Source organism: Panthera onca, chromosome C1, assembly GCF_046562875.1.
Source record: "Panthera onca isolate mPanOnc1 chromosome C1, mPanOnc1 haplotype 2, whole genome shotgun sequence".
Classification (NCBI taxonomy): Eukaryota; Metazoa; Chordata; class Mammalia; order Carnivora; family Felidae; genus Panthera; species Panthera onca.
The window spans coordinates 10307891-10326853 of record NC_138346.1 but is presented as its reverse complement, the minus strand read 5'-3'; the positions used below and the strand labels follow the sequence as shown (position 1 = coordinate 10326853).

Sequence of the window (18963 nt, the reverse complement as noted above, 5' to 3'; positions counted from 1 at the left end):
CTTTAATAATAAAGTATATTATATATTAATAAAGTATATTGGTTTTCTGCATGGTGTTTCTATAGGTTGCCTGACAAATGAAGTCGACCACAGAGAAACTGTATTTTATCCACAGAATTAATCCAGGAAAACATGTAAAATAATTAACATCTCCTCCACATAAATGACAAATCCTCCTAAATTCAGATAATGATTAAATTTTCAGGAGTAAACCAACAAATTGTTTCAAAGACAAACTATCTAAACAGGAATTCATGAGGGGAAAATAACTTCATAACAAGATACTTCCCTCCAACACACACATTATGCTCAGGATATTTCCGCATCATTTTCAAAATTATCCTTAAAGCTTTACTGAGAAAGGCGGGGGGGGGGGTGTGAAACATTATTCACATTCCCTGTGGTAGAACTGTGGATCTTTCTTACAAATAGTCTAATATTCCCAGTACCCTGGACCTACAAACTACAAATGGTCAGGACTTTGTATAAGAAACTCATGATTCCACTCAAAATTTGAAGATCTCTCTTCCGTTTCAAAAATTTTGATAAAGTAAACAAGATAAAGAAATTTGGCTCAAAATAGGGGCAAGACACTTCTGCAGACTGATCCCCCTCATTTTTCTATTTCTTTAAAGTAGTTTTCTGAATTCCATTGAGAGTATTTACTTGGGCACAAGAAATAAGATAACCTGAACAACTGATTAACTAGAGGCATTACATTTCTTTTTGCTTAGAAATTTTTACATTTCTAGAATTCCTCATTTACAAAGAAACAAGCTACAGCAGGCTGAGTAAGACCACTCAAAAAATATTTGGTCCTATTCCCTGGAGCCTGACACGTTACCTTATAAGGGAAAAGGGTCTTTGCTGACTTGATTAAGCTAAAAGTCTTGAGCTAAGGAGATTATCCTGGACTATCAGGTGGGTACCAAATCCAACCACAAGTGTCCTTACAAAAGAAAGGCCAAGGGAGGTTGGATACAGACAGAGGAGGAGGCAGCAAGTGTGGCCACGTAGGCAGAAAATGGCGTGGTCTGGCCACAGGCCAAGAAATGCCTGCAGCCACCCAAAACTGGAAGAGGGAAGGAACCAGTTTTCTTCTCCAGCCTCCAGAGGAAGCTCCTTGACACCTTGATTTCTGCCCACTGATACCAATTTTGGACTTCTGGCCCCCAAATCTGCGAGAAAATAAATTTCTCGTTATTTTAAGCACTAAGGTCGTCGCTAAGCAGCCTCAGGAAACCAGCATATCATCCATGCGAGGGCATCTGAGTCGGCTGACAATCACTGTGCTGAACACACCAGATAAGTCTGACGCTGGACAAGTCACAGGTTAGGTGGGAAAATGTCACCTTCCCGGAAGCTACAGATATTCCGATTTGGTCAAAAAGAAGAAACAAACGTCTAAGTTGGGGTGACTTAGAAGAAGCTGTTTTCCAAAATGCTCCATTTAGAATGGAGTTTCTTCCATGTAGCTCTCGCTGCAAACTTGCACCCAAAGAAACATTTCTCCTTAAAAGTTATTTTTAACAACTAATTACAAACGTAATATTTGTTGGAAAGTTAGAAAATTGCAAAATGCAAAAAAAAAAAAAAAAAAAGAAAATCGAAAGTTTTACCCATAATCCTACTATCCAGGGATCACTTCTGTTCATATTTAAGTAGAAGCCCTCTATTAGGAATGTCTGCAGATAATTATTTTACTTTTATTTTATTTTACAAAAATAAAATCCTATTAACATTTTGCAACCAGCTATTTAATTTACTTAACACATTATGACCATTTTCCACATCAGTATAATTTCTACAACAGAATTTTTAATGACTGGGTGTTCTCCATAGCGTTGTGAAGCAAAAATATTAAAATATCTCTTTCAGATGCTTCGATTGTTTTCCCATTTTTCACTAATGAATCTTTGCTGCTCTCCCAAGAGTTTTTAAAGGCAAGAAGTAAAGTAGGCAGTGACATTTGGAGATGCAGGAAGATACAGTCTTTGACACTGGCCCAAAGGTAAAGCTTTAAAACCAAATTGGGTTCCCTGGAGTAAAATGGTCATTTTTCAGCCACAGTCCTCACCGTGTGGGGCACCAGGAAATAGTTTCAAGGTGTCAAAGATGCCCAGGGGCGAACAGCAGTACTGTACCCATCGGGGGAAAGAGTAGCCCCATAAAGAAGTCTACAATCCTACTCAACACGCAGGATGATAATCTACGCCCTAAATGCTTTTATCAGAGGAAGTGACGCTATCCCCAACATGAAAAGATTTTAATCACCAGAAAACAAAAGTGAGCTCATGAAGGGTGAAGAAATTTGCTGAAGCCACCACAGCTGTCAGTGGGAAGACCAAACACAGCCAAAAAGTTGACAACTACAAATAAAACATCCTTCCCCGCCAGGTACCACAGGTATAGCGTAAGTAGTGCGCATTTCAAATATAACACAGAGACCAATTCTAAAACAATACGCGGGAGCTTCAGCTGTCCCCAGAGTTATATCCATTTTCTCCCCTCAACACTTCTGAGACCGGAACAGGGTGGTCAACAGAGTAGGCACTTGTGTGTAGGATTAAATGGGAGGAGTAAGACTGAGGACAGTTTCCATGCCTGGTGGGCAGGAACTTCCTCTGGTTTCCATAATGTTCCTTTTCCAGTCATTCTTCTTGCTCTCTCTGGTCCTCAAATATTAGAGCGGACACATGGCTACGTGTGTAAGCGTGTGAGTGGGTGTGCCTGTCTCGCTCCTTTCTCTTCCCATGGCCCCATTTTCCTTGAGGGACCAGACATCTATGAAATTCCAACTCCATGTAACGAGGTGCCCTTTGGGTGTCGCCCAGGGGTGGCCTCACAGATATTTCGAATTTCACAAGCTTGAACTCACGACTTCTGAAAACTTGCTTCTCTTTCTCTACCTTGAATAATGGATTGCCAAATTAGAAACCTAGAATGAAAGCCAGAAGGAGGGGGGCAGCCTCAAGATTTCTCCACTGAACAAGAACACCGCCACCCCCCATCCCACCCCCCGACCAGTAAGACAAAAAAGCCCCTCAGTGCAGAAGGCCAAACCACATGCTAGCTGATGGTCATTCATGACTGCCTGCACAGGGGCCCTGGGGAGTAGCCTAGTCTCAAACTGAGGCTCATCTTGTCTGGGCAAGAACATCCCCATATATATTCAAGGGGATGCTGTAATAAGGAAGGAAAGGAACTCCTTGCCCTGTAACCTGAGGACACTCTGCATTTTCTTTCACAACCATTGCTCTTCCTACGGAATGTATTTTGTCTGCCCCCGGGTCATTCAGCCTTTTTTTAAAAAAAAAGAGCCTTTTTTACCGTGGACTGTGGGACCAGCCTCTCACCAGTTGCAGTCGACCCAACCCCTAAATGCGCATTAACCAGATCCTGGGTCAGCTGTTTTCTGCTTGGCCAGAAAGCCGTGTAAGGCGTTCCCTATAATCTCCTTAACCAGGACATAGCTATTTGATTTCCCACAGCGGACACTTCTGTTGCCTCTCTAGTATCTCTTTCCCTCTTCCCTCCTGTTGGAATTTGCAGATTCCAAAGCAAATAAATTTCAATGATGTAAGTCAATTCCAGTTAGGTTTTCTGTTATTTCAACCCAAAGTACCCCAAACCACTGTTTATCTTTGTGTCCCTATTAACATCTGAAACATTCTGAGAGTGCCGCAATATATTCTTATAGGTGGAGAAAGAAATGAATGAAGAAAATTAGGAAGGAAGGGAGGGAGGGAACAAGGGAAGGAGAGAAAGAGAAGGTCAGAAGATGTAGAGGTCAACACAGTCAAAATTGCAGAAAAATAAAAGCTAGTCTCTTGAACAACAGATGTTAGCTCATATCAACGTTTAGCTTTCCACATTTGGGGAGACAAGCTAGAGTAAATATGCTTTCATTTGTCTACAGGAAAGTCTGGGAAAGAATAAAGAGAAAATAGATTGGAATTAGATACCATTCACTCTGAATCTAGAGGTTCACATCTTGGCTTACACCAAGAGACTTAAATAACCAATAAAGACTACCTGCCTGAGTCTTACTTCATATGTTACTATTCTTTCTTTTACTTGTATTCTGTATTGATAGCGAAATCAGAAATGTATTTTGCAAGAACGTCTGCACAGTTTGCAGAATGGGACTCGTGCAATGCCCCAAGTCGCCTACACCAAAAAAGCCTGCAGAATGCATTCAGTGAGGATGATGACACGGTATAATCAGTGTTTCTCCCTCCTATGGATGAATAAAATCATGGGTCTTTGGCTAACATGAAAAAAAAAATGAGAAAACGTGACTAGTTCTATTTAAATGCTTATTTTTAATTAAATACATAACTGATCACACAAGCACAAAAATACATACGATACAGGTGAGGCTAATTTTTCAATAGATTTACATTCAAATCAGGAGCTCTTCTCATGAGTAGGATTGCTGGAAATCAGTCTTTTCTGAGACTGGCCACCTCACACGTATGCAAAGCGGTAGGATTTGAGGAGTGCCTGCAAAGCCTTTAGCTCAGAAACTTCTCTTCACCGTCCCATGCAACTGGAAAGCAACCACATCCTTCTTGAGGGCTAGGTGACTATTACTGTTACTCTTAAATGCACGAGCCTCAAAAAGGGTCACATAAAAAGTAATATGGTATATGAATCCCGAGCTCCTTCTGGGGAATGACATTGTTGGATGGCTTCTGCCCTCACAGATGGGAACAGGACAGTGAGGGTCTTAGATGGGGCTTCACGGGATGCTTAGCCAGGTGCCTCACTCTGGAGGAGATGAGATTTGGGAGCTAGAGCGTTCTGTGGGAGAGCAGGCCCAGGTGAGGCGCCGGGGGGTGGGGGTGAGGCTTTAGTGACCGTGAGGGCACAGAGGCAGCTGTATGCCTACCAAGCTGCAGAATGGAGACAAGGGCACTCTTGGCATGAGCAATGAAAGAACGAGGTGGGGGAGGGGGGAGTGGGAAGAAATATCTTGAGCTCGATTAGCCCAATTCACCACCACCTCCCAAAGCCTGTCTGGTGGCCCAGAGGAACATCCCTCCTGGAGCTCCATCTCAGGACCCTGGCTCCACCCAGCTTTACAGAGCGGGTGCAGAGGAAAGACAGCCAGGCAAACCAGAACAAAGGCAGGCTGGCTCAGATCCAAACAAGAGAGCTGTCACTGCGGATTTTCCCACCTTTCCTTCCTGCCTCTTTCCCCTCTTGTCCTCCCCAGGTGCATGTTTCCCACGCTACGTTCCTTCTCCAACTCACCGGAGTCCCTACACTCAAATCAACCACCCTTCCCAAACGTTATAGAAGGTTTTAAATAAAAGATAAATGTCATCAGATGTGCGAGAGCCCCAATTATGGCTCAGCATATTTGTTTCGGCATGGGTACTGTTTTGCTTTCAAACTATAAACACCGTAAAGCTGGGGACTATTTCTGTGGAAGGGGTTTGCAGTTCAGTGTTCACATGGGCATCCAGGAACTCGATGGGCATTTAGTGTTTTATTTCATATATGTGTTTTACAAGGGATGTGACTTTCATCATAGTCTCTCTCTCTCTCTCTCTCTCTCTCTCTCTCTCTCCGTCTCTCTTGGAAAACCAAATTTGAGGACCTGAAAGGAAAGCAGGGGTAAATTATATGGTACTTTCAGTACACGTTCCCCACGCTTTCTGGGTTTTGTGAGCAAAGACAAAATTCTAATCCACTTACACACACGGTCAATTTGAGTCTTGGACCTTTAGATAAGAGAATGCCTGAAAGACACTGACCTTGGTTCTGGTCTCTCAAAGATGCGGTAAGTGAGGCTTACAGAAGCAAAATGACCTTCTAAAATCACATGACACAACTGGCCAAAAGAGCTACCTTAGGACAGACATGGGAGCCACTCAATGGTCATTGCGAGGGAGTGGAATCTAGAGCGGAGGTGCACAGGCTGTGGAGCCAGACGGATGAAGTTCAAACGCAGGCTTTGCCAGTTACTCCCTGGATGCTCTGGTATAGGAAAGAACTTCCCTCTGCCTCAACTAGCTCACCTGTGAAATGGGGCCACAGATGGCACTTAAACCACTGGGTCATCACGAGGACCAAATGGGTAGTTTATACCATGAAAAGTGCATAGGAGAGTGCTTAATGTGTTAATAAACTTCAGCTCTTTATTCGCGTTATTTCTGTATAATTAGTATTTTCTTACTAATTATCATCATCACCGTCATTATCTCATTTCCTGAAGGCTTTGAGAACCCGGCCAAGTAGGCCCAGAAGGGAGTCAATCCAAAACAGAACAGCGCCCCCTGTAGGACGAGGCCACATACACAGGCACTGCCCTTCACGCACACATCTGCAGCCCAGTTCTTTCTTGGACGCCGGCCTCCTGGTCAGCTGTGGCAACCCCATTCCGACCACACAGTGGCCAGCTAGCTCCGTCCTCCATATCCCACCTCACCTCCCCCTCCCCGGGTGTGACTCCACTTCTGTCACTCGCGTGGCTCCCCTCACACATCAGGTCCTCAAGCCCCACGCTTCTCCCGGGCACCACAGCCTTGTAACCTGCACGGTCTCTTTGTTTTTAATTTTTTTAAGTTTACTATTTATCTTGAGAGAGACAGCACAAGTGGAGGGAAGGGTGGAGAGAGAGGGAGACGGCGAATCCCAAGCAGGCTCCACGCCGTCAGCACGCAGCCCGACTCGGGGCTCGAACCCACAAACCCGTGAGATCGTGACCTGACTTGAAACCAAGACTCAGAAGCTTAACCCACTGAGCCGCCCGGGCGCCCCTGCACAGTCACAGTCTATTTTTAAGTGCAGGTTTCTTTTTTGCCCGCTTAGCTGAGCACCTGCATCAAAATCTCTGGAAAGAAGGTCCAGACACCTGCCGTCTAGGGGTTTCTGATACACGAGTTTCAGCAGCACTGGGATTCACTGATTTCAGGCACTCGTCTCTTCCTTCTACTTGGCTACGAACTACATTACCCACCCTTGCCCACTTGGACGCCTTTCTCCACAATTCCGCGTCCACAGTACGGTAGGTTTTTCAAGGACGATTAATCAAATAAACGTTTGCTAACAAGTCAGAGAGCCAGCTAGGATTCTGTTGCGCGAGGCCGGAGAAGCCAGGTATGACAGACCATTGCTGCTGCTGCGGAATCAGATACAGCAGCTGATACTCTGAAAAGCCCCAGCAAGAGTAAGGGCAGGCCAGTCCTAATGGTATGCAGGGGGGGTGTGCAGTTAAATAACTCCACTCCAAAAAAAAAAAAAAAAGGCAGCCGTAGAGGAAAACACACAAAGACCCAGCTGCCCACAACATGAATAGCCTGGCAGGGCAATCCCATCAGGACCCACGGAGAATACAGATCAGAGGGAAAGGGGGAGTCTGAGTGGGCCAGTGCCTCGATGGTGCTAAACCATCATCCATTTTCAGCCCCTTGGCCTTTGCTTCCTCCTGGCTCTCTCCCTCCCCAAATCCACCGTTATGCAAGCACAACTTGAGAGCTGTTTAAGCAAAAAGAGCTGGCCCTGTGTGAATATGGAGGGTCCCGTCCGCCGGCCCTGCAGCTGGGCCTGAACGACATTGTGCTCATTATTCGTGGCAGGCGTGAGCCTGAGAGAGAGAGAGAGAGAGAGAGAGAGAGAGCGCTCCTTCTGCAGCTGGCATTTTGTGAGCTAAGTTACTCGTCAGAATCCAAGAGGAAACACTGCATTTTGTTCCTGTGGATGCCTGGGGGCGGGGGCGGGGGGAGGTCGGGGCATTCTAAACAGAAATTTCAAAGCTCAAAAGTGTAACTTTGTCATTGTCTTTGAACAAAAGAATATGACTCGGAACACAAACAGGATATTATCATTGCCGATTAAAGAACTGTCAACCCCAGTGTGTTCAAGTTAAGATGTAAATGTATAAAGTGCCTTGTAGAACACAATTTGAACAATGACACATGGGGGGGGGGGGGGGTCTTCCTTCAAATAGAATCCTAAAGCTAGAGCTGGCCCAGATTATGATTATCTGCACCTGGAATCTCATCTTCAAGATTTCTAGGGATGGAGAGTTCAGAAACTTTCTACAGCCCAGTGGTCTGTGTTTTTCACCTTGAAGGCCAAGGTCTCCCCAGTGTCCAGGTGAAATCACGGATGATCTCCCTTTGTCTACCCAGCCCCATTGACTGATGCCAAGCCCACCTCATTCTCTCGGGTGTGTTCTTCTGAATTCCTTCTATTTTTTTCCAACATCCTTTTAGAAGTAAAATAAGCGAACATAGACCTAAGGCAATACACGGAAAAAAAAAAATTACTCCATGCATCTCGAACCCTATGCTCCCTTTCAGGAAAATGATAGTTTTTATTCTCCTAGCAAATATATATCTCTCTAGCAAATCTCTCTCTCTCTCTCCCTGTCTCTCTGTCTCTCTCTCTCTCTCTCTCTCTCACACACACACACACACACCTCTTTCATATCTTGATTGGATTGCTAGGCCTTTTACTCTATAACTGCATCCCCCTCCCATTTAAACATACTCTGCAGACTTTAGCAAAGGCACCTCCCCTCCTTGTACTTGTCCTTACTGACTTCATCTTGCTTCTGAGGGACCCTTTTCCCCAACAGGCACAGAATTCAAAATGACTCTGGGAACCCTCTAAAGGATGTATAACACAATTTGATCTCATATCACTTTCAAATTTAACGAGTACTTCCCTAATGCCTTTGTATCATCCATTTATCCAAAGCGCTGCATACATGGGGACCTAAGACCAGTTCCGTAGACCCACGGACTCCTGTCAAATCACGGCCTCTGGCAACTGCTCTTTGGAAGCTGAAAGTTCACCTTAGCAGAGTTACCATTTACAATCACTTTTGGGGGGCACATGGGTGGCGCAGTCGATTAAGTGGCTGACTCCTGATTTTGGCTCAGGGCACGGTCTCACGGTTCATGCGTTCAAACCCCGCATCGGGCTCTGCACTCACAGCACGAGAGCCTGCTTTGCATCCTCTGTCTCCCTCTCTCTGCCCCTCCCCGACTCACTCACACACTCTCTCTCAGATCTCTCTCTCTCTCGAAAATAAACACGTTTAAAAAATTTTTTAATAAAAAATAAATAAATAATAAAATCACTTTTTTTTTTTTTAAAAGAGTCCTATAACCCGCTGGCCTAAATCTCTCTGACGGATCCGCACAATAATTAGAACAGAGTCTAGACCCCTTGCCTTGATGACACCACACCACACAACACAACTTTCACAACTCCCCGGTCCCGCTGCCCGTTCTTTTCCGGTACAAAGGACGCCAACACCATGGCCACCTATGAGAATCCGTACTCCCCCTCCCTTCTGCCTGAAAGATTCTTCCGCAAGTTCCTTCAGACTGGCTGTCTCAACCGCCAGTGCTCACCTACCTGTATTTTCTCTTCCCTCCCCCGCAACTGGCAGTTAAACCCCACAAAGATGCTGGCGGGAGTGCTCCACTGACCCCAGTGCTGGGCCGAGGGTAAAGCCCCCAATGGATATTTGTGAAATAAATGACCATGTGTGGGGTTCTGTGTACACAGCCATGACTCAAGATTTCCGTAGCCTCCAATCTGACCACAGCTATGCAAGACCTGGGGAGACGATGGAATATTCTGGCAAGAAAGCTAGATGGATCTTGACTTCCCTAACCTGGAAACGCAATGAGGAGAGGAGTGTGTCTGTAAGGTTATAAAAGAAACCCACATGCGAACGCGCATGCTTGTTTTATTTTCTTTTCACTACTCAAAACAAAGTTCTACCCCTTATTTAATTTTTACTCCTCCAAACATATTGCTGATGACGAAATGTGCACGAACATATTTTCTTTGTTACCTCTGAACTGATTGCTGTATTCATCAATTCATGCACAAAAGAATATCAAGTGAGAAAGAACCCAAAAACTTACCAAAATTATACATTTCATTTCTAGGGTTTTTTTTTTTATACTGTCAGCAGTATCGTTTACATAAATGAAAAATGTTTTTTAATGGATTCTGAGACATGAATATTAGTATAAATTCAGAGTGCCCAAGCCAAGCAAAAATGCAACATTTTTTCTCCCAAAGGAGAACGATACTGTTGTGAAATCTCTTTTTTGTTCCGCAAGATGTGGTTTATTCAGAGTGCAAATACAAGGGAAGGAAGGATCACGAAGGACAGAACTTTTCCCGTGTACATGGGTTCAGATGGTACAACAAATGTGGGCAGAATACTATTCTACTCATACATACTAAAACTTGTGTCTTTCGTGCGTACCTGAAAACAAGGAAGAGAGCCAGATCGCTAAAAATAAAGCAAGAGACGGATTCATACAACCATCGCTCAGTGAGCTTTTATTAGCTGTTCTACCTTTTCATTCCTTTAAAAAGTGACCGTGGGGGAGGGGCGCCTGGGTGGCTCAGTGGGTTAAGCTTCCGACGCTTGATTTCAGCTCAGGTCACGGGCTCATGGTTTGTGGGTTTGAGCTCTGTGTTCGGATTCTCTTTCGCTCCTTCACTCTCTGCCCTTCCCCCACTCACTCTCTCTGTCTCATGATAAATAAACATAAGTAAATAAATGAATAGTTACCACTGGTAAACAAGTGTCTTAAGGCTACACACCCTTTTGCCTCTCCCGCTGGCTGCGGGCCACATGCCACATACCTTGCAGCCACTGTGAGTCCTGGTCTTCATCAGGGGTGTAGTGGTGCACAGCTCAATGGCCTCAGGCTCGTGGAAGATGACTGCTGGGAGGGGGTCCTTCTTCAGTGTCAGGACATTCAATTTAGACTTCAGCATGGTCTGAAAGTGCTGACGAGCAAAAGGAACAAGCAAACAAATAAATAAAGAAGCCAACTCTAGTGGAATTTTTTGGAGCAGTATGTGGTGCAACGATACATCAGACCCAGTAGCAAAATCTTTTTTATTAACTCTGTTTTACTAGGGAAGGTCAAGAGACACTCAGTCACATGAAGGGGGAAAACTGTCAGGATGCCCCTAAGTTGACACCGTGGGAGACAGGCAACCCCCCACACAGAGACCACGGGAACATGGGGTAGCGGTAGAATCACCAACACCTTGCTCTGGGAAGTTCTTCCAAGGTGATATGTAGAGAGAGACTCCTAGAGATTTAAGGCATGTTGATTTCAGCCAAATAAGTGAAGATGTTCAGAAAAGAAGATGATCGGCGCTATTTGGGGGGACAGTCTAGAGCTAATGAAAAAGGAGAAGAACCAATGAAAAGAACACAATAATCCTGCTCTCTGCCTTCCCCCATTCTGCCATGCCCTGGCTGTAGAACTTTAGGAAAGCCACCACTTTTCAATAGACCATTTCTCTTCCTGAGTCTAGTAAATATCTATTCTGCATGCAGTTCCTGTCGGCACCCGTTTTGAAATATAACCAGAATGCAGCGACATTTAATAACTGCTATGTATACACCCAGTCCAGGCCCCATCTTTGTTTGGTCTACCATAGCATCTGGTCCTACCACTCCCAACCTTGACCCAGTGCAGGGTATTACCACAGCACAGCCAGGGGGGCCTTCTCAGCTCAGATCACAGCTTGTCACCCCTCTGGTAGGACTATCTCAAGCCTTCCCTTCTCACAAAAATATTCCAAGTCCTTGCCTTGGCCTTGAAACCCACGCACAATTCAGGGACCTCTGCCTCTCTAACCTTACCTCCCACTCCTCACCCTCCCTCTCACTTGGATCCAACCACAGTGGCATCTTTATTCTTCTGAGGATAAGGCAAAGACACACGTGCCTTGGGATGTCTGAACATGATCCCCCTGCTCTAGGATCTGAATCCCTTGCTTCTGTATCTTCTTGAGGACCTTGATCAAATGTCACCTTATGAGACAGGCCTTCTTTATCAATATTATCTAAAATAGCAGGTGCATGTGCCCCCCCCCCCCCACACACACACAGATGGCTTCGTGGGCCTGCAACCTGCACCATCACAACAGGATCCCCATGCTTAGGAGAACACCATGCTTGGTTTAATGCTCTTGGGTGAATGTCATGGTCTTGAAATCCTTCATAAATTTATCTTTGAGCCTGTGTTTTGTAAGCTGAGTCCAATGAAACAGTAGAGTACATGCATGAGTAGAAGAGATACACACAATAGGTGCATCCCCTGATGCCTAGGAATTCAACAAGATGCCAAGCGAGTACCAGGCAAGCATATTAAGTCCATGGTTCCGTAAGCAGTGCACTGGCAGCCCCAGGAGGCCATGCTTTGGAGGGAGAACTTGATTCAAATGCAGAAGTAAGTCAGTTGTATTTTAACAAACATGAATGATCAAGGAACTCTAGCATATCCCTTCTATTTGTAGGACTTTCCTGTAACAGACAACTGAAAATGACACTGAAAATGACCACAGAGAAGGAAAGGGACAGGGAGGACAGCCACAGCTCCTCCTCCCTTCGGTCCCTCCTCACTAATCTGCAAGCTAAAGGTAAAGTGTCAGGAGAATGTGTGTTTTTAGAAATGGAACAGGGGCACCTGGGTGGCTCAGTCGGGTAAGCAACCGACTCTCGATTTCAGCTCAGGTCGTGCTCTCGCGGTTTGTGGGCAAGAGCTCCACGTCAGGCTCTGCACTGACAGCACGGCACCTGCTTGAGATTCTTTCTCTCTCTGCCCCTCCCTCGCTCGTGTGTGCGCACTTTCTCTCTCTCTCAAAACAAACAACTAGTTAATTAATTAATAAAAAGAAATGAAACAGGGGCAGTGGGTGGCTCAGTCAGTTGAGGGTCTGACTCTTGATTTCAGCTCAGGTCACGATCCCAGGGTCGTGGGATTGAGCCCCATGCTGGGCTCTGCAATGCGCATGGAGCCTTCGTGGGATTCTCTCGCTCTCTCTCTCTCTCTCTCTCTGTCTCTCTCTCTCTCTCTCCCCTCTTCCCATCCCCCACTCATGGGTATGCACTCTCAATAAATAAATAAATAAATAAATAAATAAATAAATAAATACAGGTGAGTTAGTTTTGTAGCATATTTCCACTGTTCCGGTAAGAACAAAATTCAGATGCACATAGGAACCAGGAAGTGCAAACTTCGTGTCATTTCAACGCTTCTGCTCCTATCCTTGCATTTAAAGTGGGCATTGCACAATACAACGATGAGTGGTAGATTTGTGTTAATAATCTCAATGTTGAATCTCTTTTTAGTTAGAACAGCATTAAACAACAAAAGCAACCCGCCGATCAAACAGAAGAAAACACCATGACTGTGCCAGAGACAGATGCACGAAGAAAAGTAAAAAGTTTTATGTTTCGGTGCCTTTAGCGGCACTTTTCTCTACTTTTTGAATATAGGACTGCATGTTCATTTTGCCCCGGGCCTCACAGATTATGTAACCAATTCCACATGTACCTACTCATCGCCGTCCATCCCCTTCCTCCCCTTTATTATTCTCATCAGTACTTGTCACCACGAAAACATTACGTATTTTGTTTCTCTTATTTTCTGTCCTCTTCCATTAGAACATAAATGCCATAGGAGCAGAAACTGTTTTAGTCAATGAAGTATCCCAAGAGCCTAAAGCAGTTCCATGGGGCCACACCGAATCTACTAGAACTCCCGACGGCCACGCTGATGGTCCTTTTTATGTGTCAGCTTGCCCAGGCTACTATGCTATTATCTAACCAAGCACCGTGAAGATATTTTGTAGGTGTGATTAAAGCCCATAATCATTTGAATTGCAGACATAGCCTGGCTAATCTGGGTGGACTTCATTCAATCAATTGAAACAACAGGTGAGGTGAGGCTTCCCTGAGGGGGAAGAATTTCTACTTGTGGACGGCGGCTTCAGCCCATGCCCAAGAGCTCCGGCCTACCCTTCCTGACAGCCTGCCACAGGGGTCTCAGCCCGGCCTCGCCAGCCTCCACAACTGCATAAGCCGGTTCCTCGAATAAGTCCTGAGGCATTTCTCCTACTAGTCCTCTTTCTGATTTAACCCTGACAAACACAGCCACCTTTCAGGATACAAAGTCGCCAGCCTGATACTTGTTCAAATGGGAGGGAGATCTGCTGTCCTATTTCTCAGTGAATAGTGATTTGTATTTTTTTTTATTTTTTTAATGTTTATTTTTGAGAGAGAGAGAAAGAGAGAGACAGAATCCGAAGCAGGCTCCAGGCTCTGAGCTGTCCGCACAGAGCCCGACTCGGGGCTGGAACCCACAAACTGTGAGATCATGACCTGAGCTGAAGTCGGCCACTTCACCGACTGAGCCTCCCAGGCGCCCCTGATTTGTATTTTTTAAGACCGTAAGGGCAGGGGCGCCTGGGTGGCTCAGTCTGTTAAGCATCCGACTCTTGATTTCCGCTCAGGTCATGATCTTGCGGTTCAGGGGTTCGAGCCTCTGCACTGACAGCATGGGGCCTGCTTGGGGTTCTCTCTCCCCTTGTCTCTCTCTCTCTCTCTCTCTGCTCCTTCCTTATCCGGGGGCATGCACACTCTCTCTTTCTCAAAATAAATAAATAAATATATAAATAAATAAACTTAAAAAAAAAAAAAAAACACAAGGGCAAGTTTTCAAATTAATCTGGAAGTTTCTGCCTTTGTTCTTAATTGATTCCAGCCCGACATCTGGTGTTACAAAGAGGGCCTGGGAGGAGCACCACAGATACGTGACAGGGAGAGGAAAAGCTGGTCGCCTTTGTGAGACAGCAACTGGGGCCATACGACGAAGAGGGTAAAGAGAAGAGTAGCTCAGAAGAGGAGCTAATGAGCAAGGGAGGACACTGTCCTCACCCGCCATCTTGCTGGGAGCTCCGTGAGCAGTACATGAAACCACAGCTCACCTCAGCCTGACTTTTGCCACACAACAAGTTCCTAAAGATGGCACCAGAGGTGACTCCACTCCCACGAAGTCCGGACAACCACACTGCCCAGAATCTCTGAGACTGTCTGCCCGTCCCCACTGGGGGACCAAACGCCACGGCTACTGGTTTGGCCGTTGAGCGCAGCGAGAGTCTGGAAGCTGCGGGCCGGACGCAGGCAGCCAGAGAGCCAAGGAAGAGAAAGAAACCATTTTTAAAACCCCGAATCGGGGACAGGAAGATAACGGAGTGCAAATGCCAACTTCCACATGGGCTGTGTAACCTGAACCACCTATCTCTTCAAAGCCTTGGTGGCCCTCCAGCTCGCCGATCCGCCGTGCACCCTGTCCCTGAATACCTCCCCTCGAGCAGACACTGAGGCAGGCACAGCTGGAACAGAAATGAAATGTTAGTCTCTGCTTGAACGGGTTTCTCACAGAGAGCTGGACGCTGTTCAATCAAATGACAACTGCAAACCTGTGTGAGTTCATCGACTAGCTGCAGAGAGAGAGGCTAAGGCAGTATCTGAAGGTGAAATAGAGATAATTATTCCTTTTCTGGAAAAAATGCATTTTGTTTTCTTTAATGGCTTTGTCCTTTTTGCCCACAATGAAAGGATAAGGCTAAAGAGGGAAATACGATGTGAATTATCTGATGAGTCATTGGGTCTGCAAGAATACATCTTTTTATAGAAGGTTCATGTAACCGTGAGTTGCTCTTGAAAATCTAGGAACGAACGGTCCAAGTGTGACGGTAGAGCTGTTTCTGCTAAGAACACTCTTCTGCCCCCCTTTGAGGAAATGTCTCCACTGCTGTAGCTGCTTTGTGGAGCGGGGCCGTCCCTGCCCCCAACCCTGGGAAAGAATATGCGACACAGGCTGACCGCCTGAGTACCGCGTGTCCCTGGCCAAAGGCGTTGGTTCAGAGGAAACTCAAGATTGGCGGGACAGACTCTTCCAGGAGACTGACTGACTCACAGGGTTGCTAGGCCAAGGCGATGTGAGTAGGAAGCTACCGCTGACCTCCTCACCCGCCAAGGTCAGCCCGAGAATAAGACCACCCGGAGACCAAGAGGGACGAGCCATGGAGAGTCACAGACGTGACCTTGCCTAGCCCTGGCTCCCGCTGCCTCTGACTCGGCTCCATCCATGGACTTACTGAGAACGAGAACCAGGACCTTCTCTCTTACGCTTAAGCGAGCTTGCGTGAGGTGTCTGTTCGGAAAGAGTCTCACCGATACAGATTACTTTCTGATGAAAAAAAATCACCTGAGACAATAAAACGGAGCCACTAACAAAACGTTAAAAGGACTTCATAAATGTTAAAACTACAGAACAGAACAGCAACATTAGCTTTTAAGGAAACATAGAGGATCTTGCACTTTGTTATTTGAATAGGTGGGGCCTTAATGATAAAGCATCGATAATAATTTAAAGGAGGTGTTACGGTCCCCAGCTTATTCGTGTGTACAATAAAGCTCTGTGGGCTACTGCCGAAACGGGATGAATTCCAAGTCTCAAGAGAGAGCCCAAGAGCATCCCTGCAATGACACCCATTCAGGTGGCCAGCTCTCTCGCTGGGTGGTAAAGACAGCTCCATCAGAAGGGCAAGGCCTCGTACTTCCTGGGCCTCGGTGTTCTCATCTGTCACGTCTAAAGGGCTACGTTACGCCATGTCAAAAACGGCATCACTTGTTCTCCGCACGGATAAACAAGTGCAGTAAAGACAGTGCAACTTACCACGATCCAGGAGCCTTCGAAAAAAGGCAACAGAAGAGGAATCGAAGAGAGGAGCTTGGAAAAGCCATTGCTCCCAAATGAAAGATACACAGAGTTCCATAAAGCAAATGTGTTATTCATTCTTACAGAAGGGAAGTGAGCAGGGTTGTAGAAAATTAGGGCACTGCCCCGGACAAATTAGACAAAGCTCGGCTTTCTGCACTCGGTGCTTTATGCGCAATCCTAAAATAGAGCCTCTAAATCAAGCCCCATTATGCGGAGGGGGTAATCGCCATGCCCTGTATAATTTTACAGTTGGCGCCTGCTACTCCTATTCAGACATTAATCTCTGACAGTTTAGCTGGCAAGTATTTACATATTTTACCAATTCAAATCGGGTGTATCTCACCTTTGTATTGACTCCGTATCCAAAATATAAAGCATCTTTTGAAGGCAAATCCTGCTTCCTCTCTTTCTGGGATAACGGAACACTATCCTCACTCAAATGAAAGAAAAGGCATTAAGGTTTTAATCCCTGGTTCATCCTTGCATTGTGAAGGCTGGCAAAAATGGTCAGTTTTAACTTGCAAATGACTGATTCAGTAATGCCCTCATCAAGCTTCAGAAATATTGCAAATGTTCTCCTTAAGAGAACCACAAGGAACAAGAGGGCCAATCAAAGAAACGGAAAACTTCAGTACCCCAAACAAATGTTAATTTGTGCCAGCGTGCAAAAATCAGTGACGCTTTTACATGCTGCACATAACCACACTTCATTTTATTCCTGGGGGGTATGTAAGAATTAATCAAACTTAGTCGTAGTTTCCTTACATTTTATACCTCTTACTTTTTAAAAACGTATATTCAAGCCCCAAATACTGGAAAAGGAGCCAGTGCGATACTCCATTCTGACCTTAAATAAGATCTCACTTATCATTTTCAGTGTAAACTCTTACATGTCTGCTTTTAACTATCCATTCAAAAAAACAAAACAAAACAAAACAAAAGCAAGAAAACTCTTCTCCTCTTAAACAAACAGCAAATGGTTTGTTATACGATTAAGAGGAAACAGGTGAACGAATAAAAAGAAAATTTTACTTAAATTCAATTTTCATTTAAATACATTTCAATGCAAAAGATTTTGATTTTCATTTCTGTCCTTTTTTAAAAGTAAAACAGGGTTGGATAATCTCCCCCAAATCTAGCAAAGCATATACAGAATCGCCTTCTGTCATTCAAGGATTAATTTTTGTTTAATGCAAAGAAAGACCTATAGCACTATGGCATTCCCCTTCTTGCTGCAAAGTGTCCCTAGTAATTGCCTTATTGAAAAAAGTTCCAACTGAATTTCAAAGGCGTACCTCCAGACACTCCTAAATTTAAAAGGTTGTCTGTATCTGTTAAAAGTGATAGCTATTATTAAACTAACTGAAAATACTCATGTTCGCACACCCATATTTATTCATGCAGTTTTAATTATGGAAGCATTTCTTTTGAACATCACAGATTCTCTCAAGAGATTATGTGGGAGAGGCACCGAAATAACTCTATGCCCACAGAGCACGCAGAAAGCCCCCAAGGCTTACGAAGAGCTCACTGGGGAGGAGGAAGATTTTAGCACAAACACACAAGAACGAAGGTCAGAAAAGGTGAAGCCTAAGTATGCTACCGTAAGCATCTAACAGCGTATGTGACATGGTTTAATATCATCGGAAGGCGATAAGCTAAAGGTATACTATACGAAAGCAATGACTAAAATAACAAACCAAAGAGTTACATGCATTGACAGGAGAGATAAAACAGAATCATAAAAAAGGGGGCAGAAAGAGAGGACAAAGTTAATAACAAAAAACCCAGCTGAGACAAGGAGAAAATAAATCCTAAAATGATAGATTTAACATCTATAAAATTCATACCACTAGTAAAAAAGAAGGCAGATATAGTGAGCGTTGATGAAGACGGCCTGATTCTATGTGGCCTACAAGAAATTCACTCAAAATATGAAGAGGCACATACAACTGGTAGGCCACAAGGCACAGACAAAAACTACAAATACAGTCAGAGATTTCAATCCCACTCTCTCCAAAATTGATAGACTACACAGACAGAAAAGCAGCAAGGATCTATAAAGTTTGAATAACGCCACCAACAACGCGACATGATTGACATTTCTAGACCACTCCACCCAAAAACAACAGGATTCAAGGATACATAAAACACTTACCAAAACAGACCAAATTCTGGGCCATAATTTTTTTTTAAAACACCCCAGTAAATTTAGGAATCATATTCTACAAAGAAAAATCAACAGAAAATTCTCTGTAAAATTTTCAAATACATGGAAACGAACACAGTTCCAAATAACCCATAGATCGAAGACTACATCAAAAGGCAATACAGAAAGTACTTTGAGCTGAATGGAAATGAAAACGTAACATATCAAAAA

At 44.7% G+C, this 18963-nt stretch overlaps 1 protein-coding gene across 3 annotated transcripts in view; it reads right to left on the bottom strand.

The window, feature by feature from the left end:
• PID1 (phosphotyrosine interaction domain containing 1) overlaps positions 1 to 18963 on the bottom strand; it is a 228485-nt gene that overhangs the window by 112159 nt on the left and 97363 nt on the right. For 2 of the 3 annotated variants that reach the window (XM_060624006.3, XM_060624007.3), the window contains exon 2: positions 10636 to 10782. The exons of the other annotated variant lie outside the window; for it this stretch is intronic. In XM_060624006.3, coding sequence (XP_060479989.1) covers positions 10636 to 10782 — 147 coding nt within the window. The remainder of the gene's footprint in view (positions 1 to 10635; positions 10783 to 18963) is intronic. 3 annotated transcript variants of the gene reach the window in all.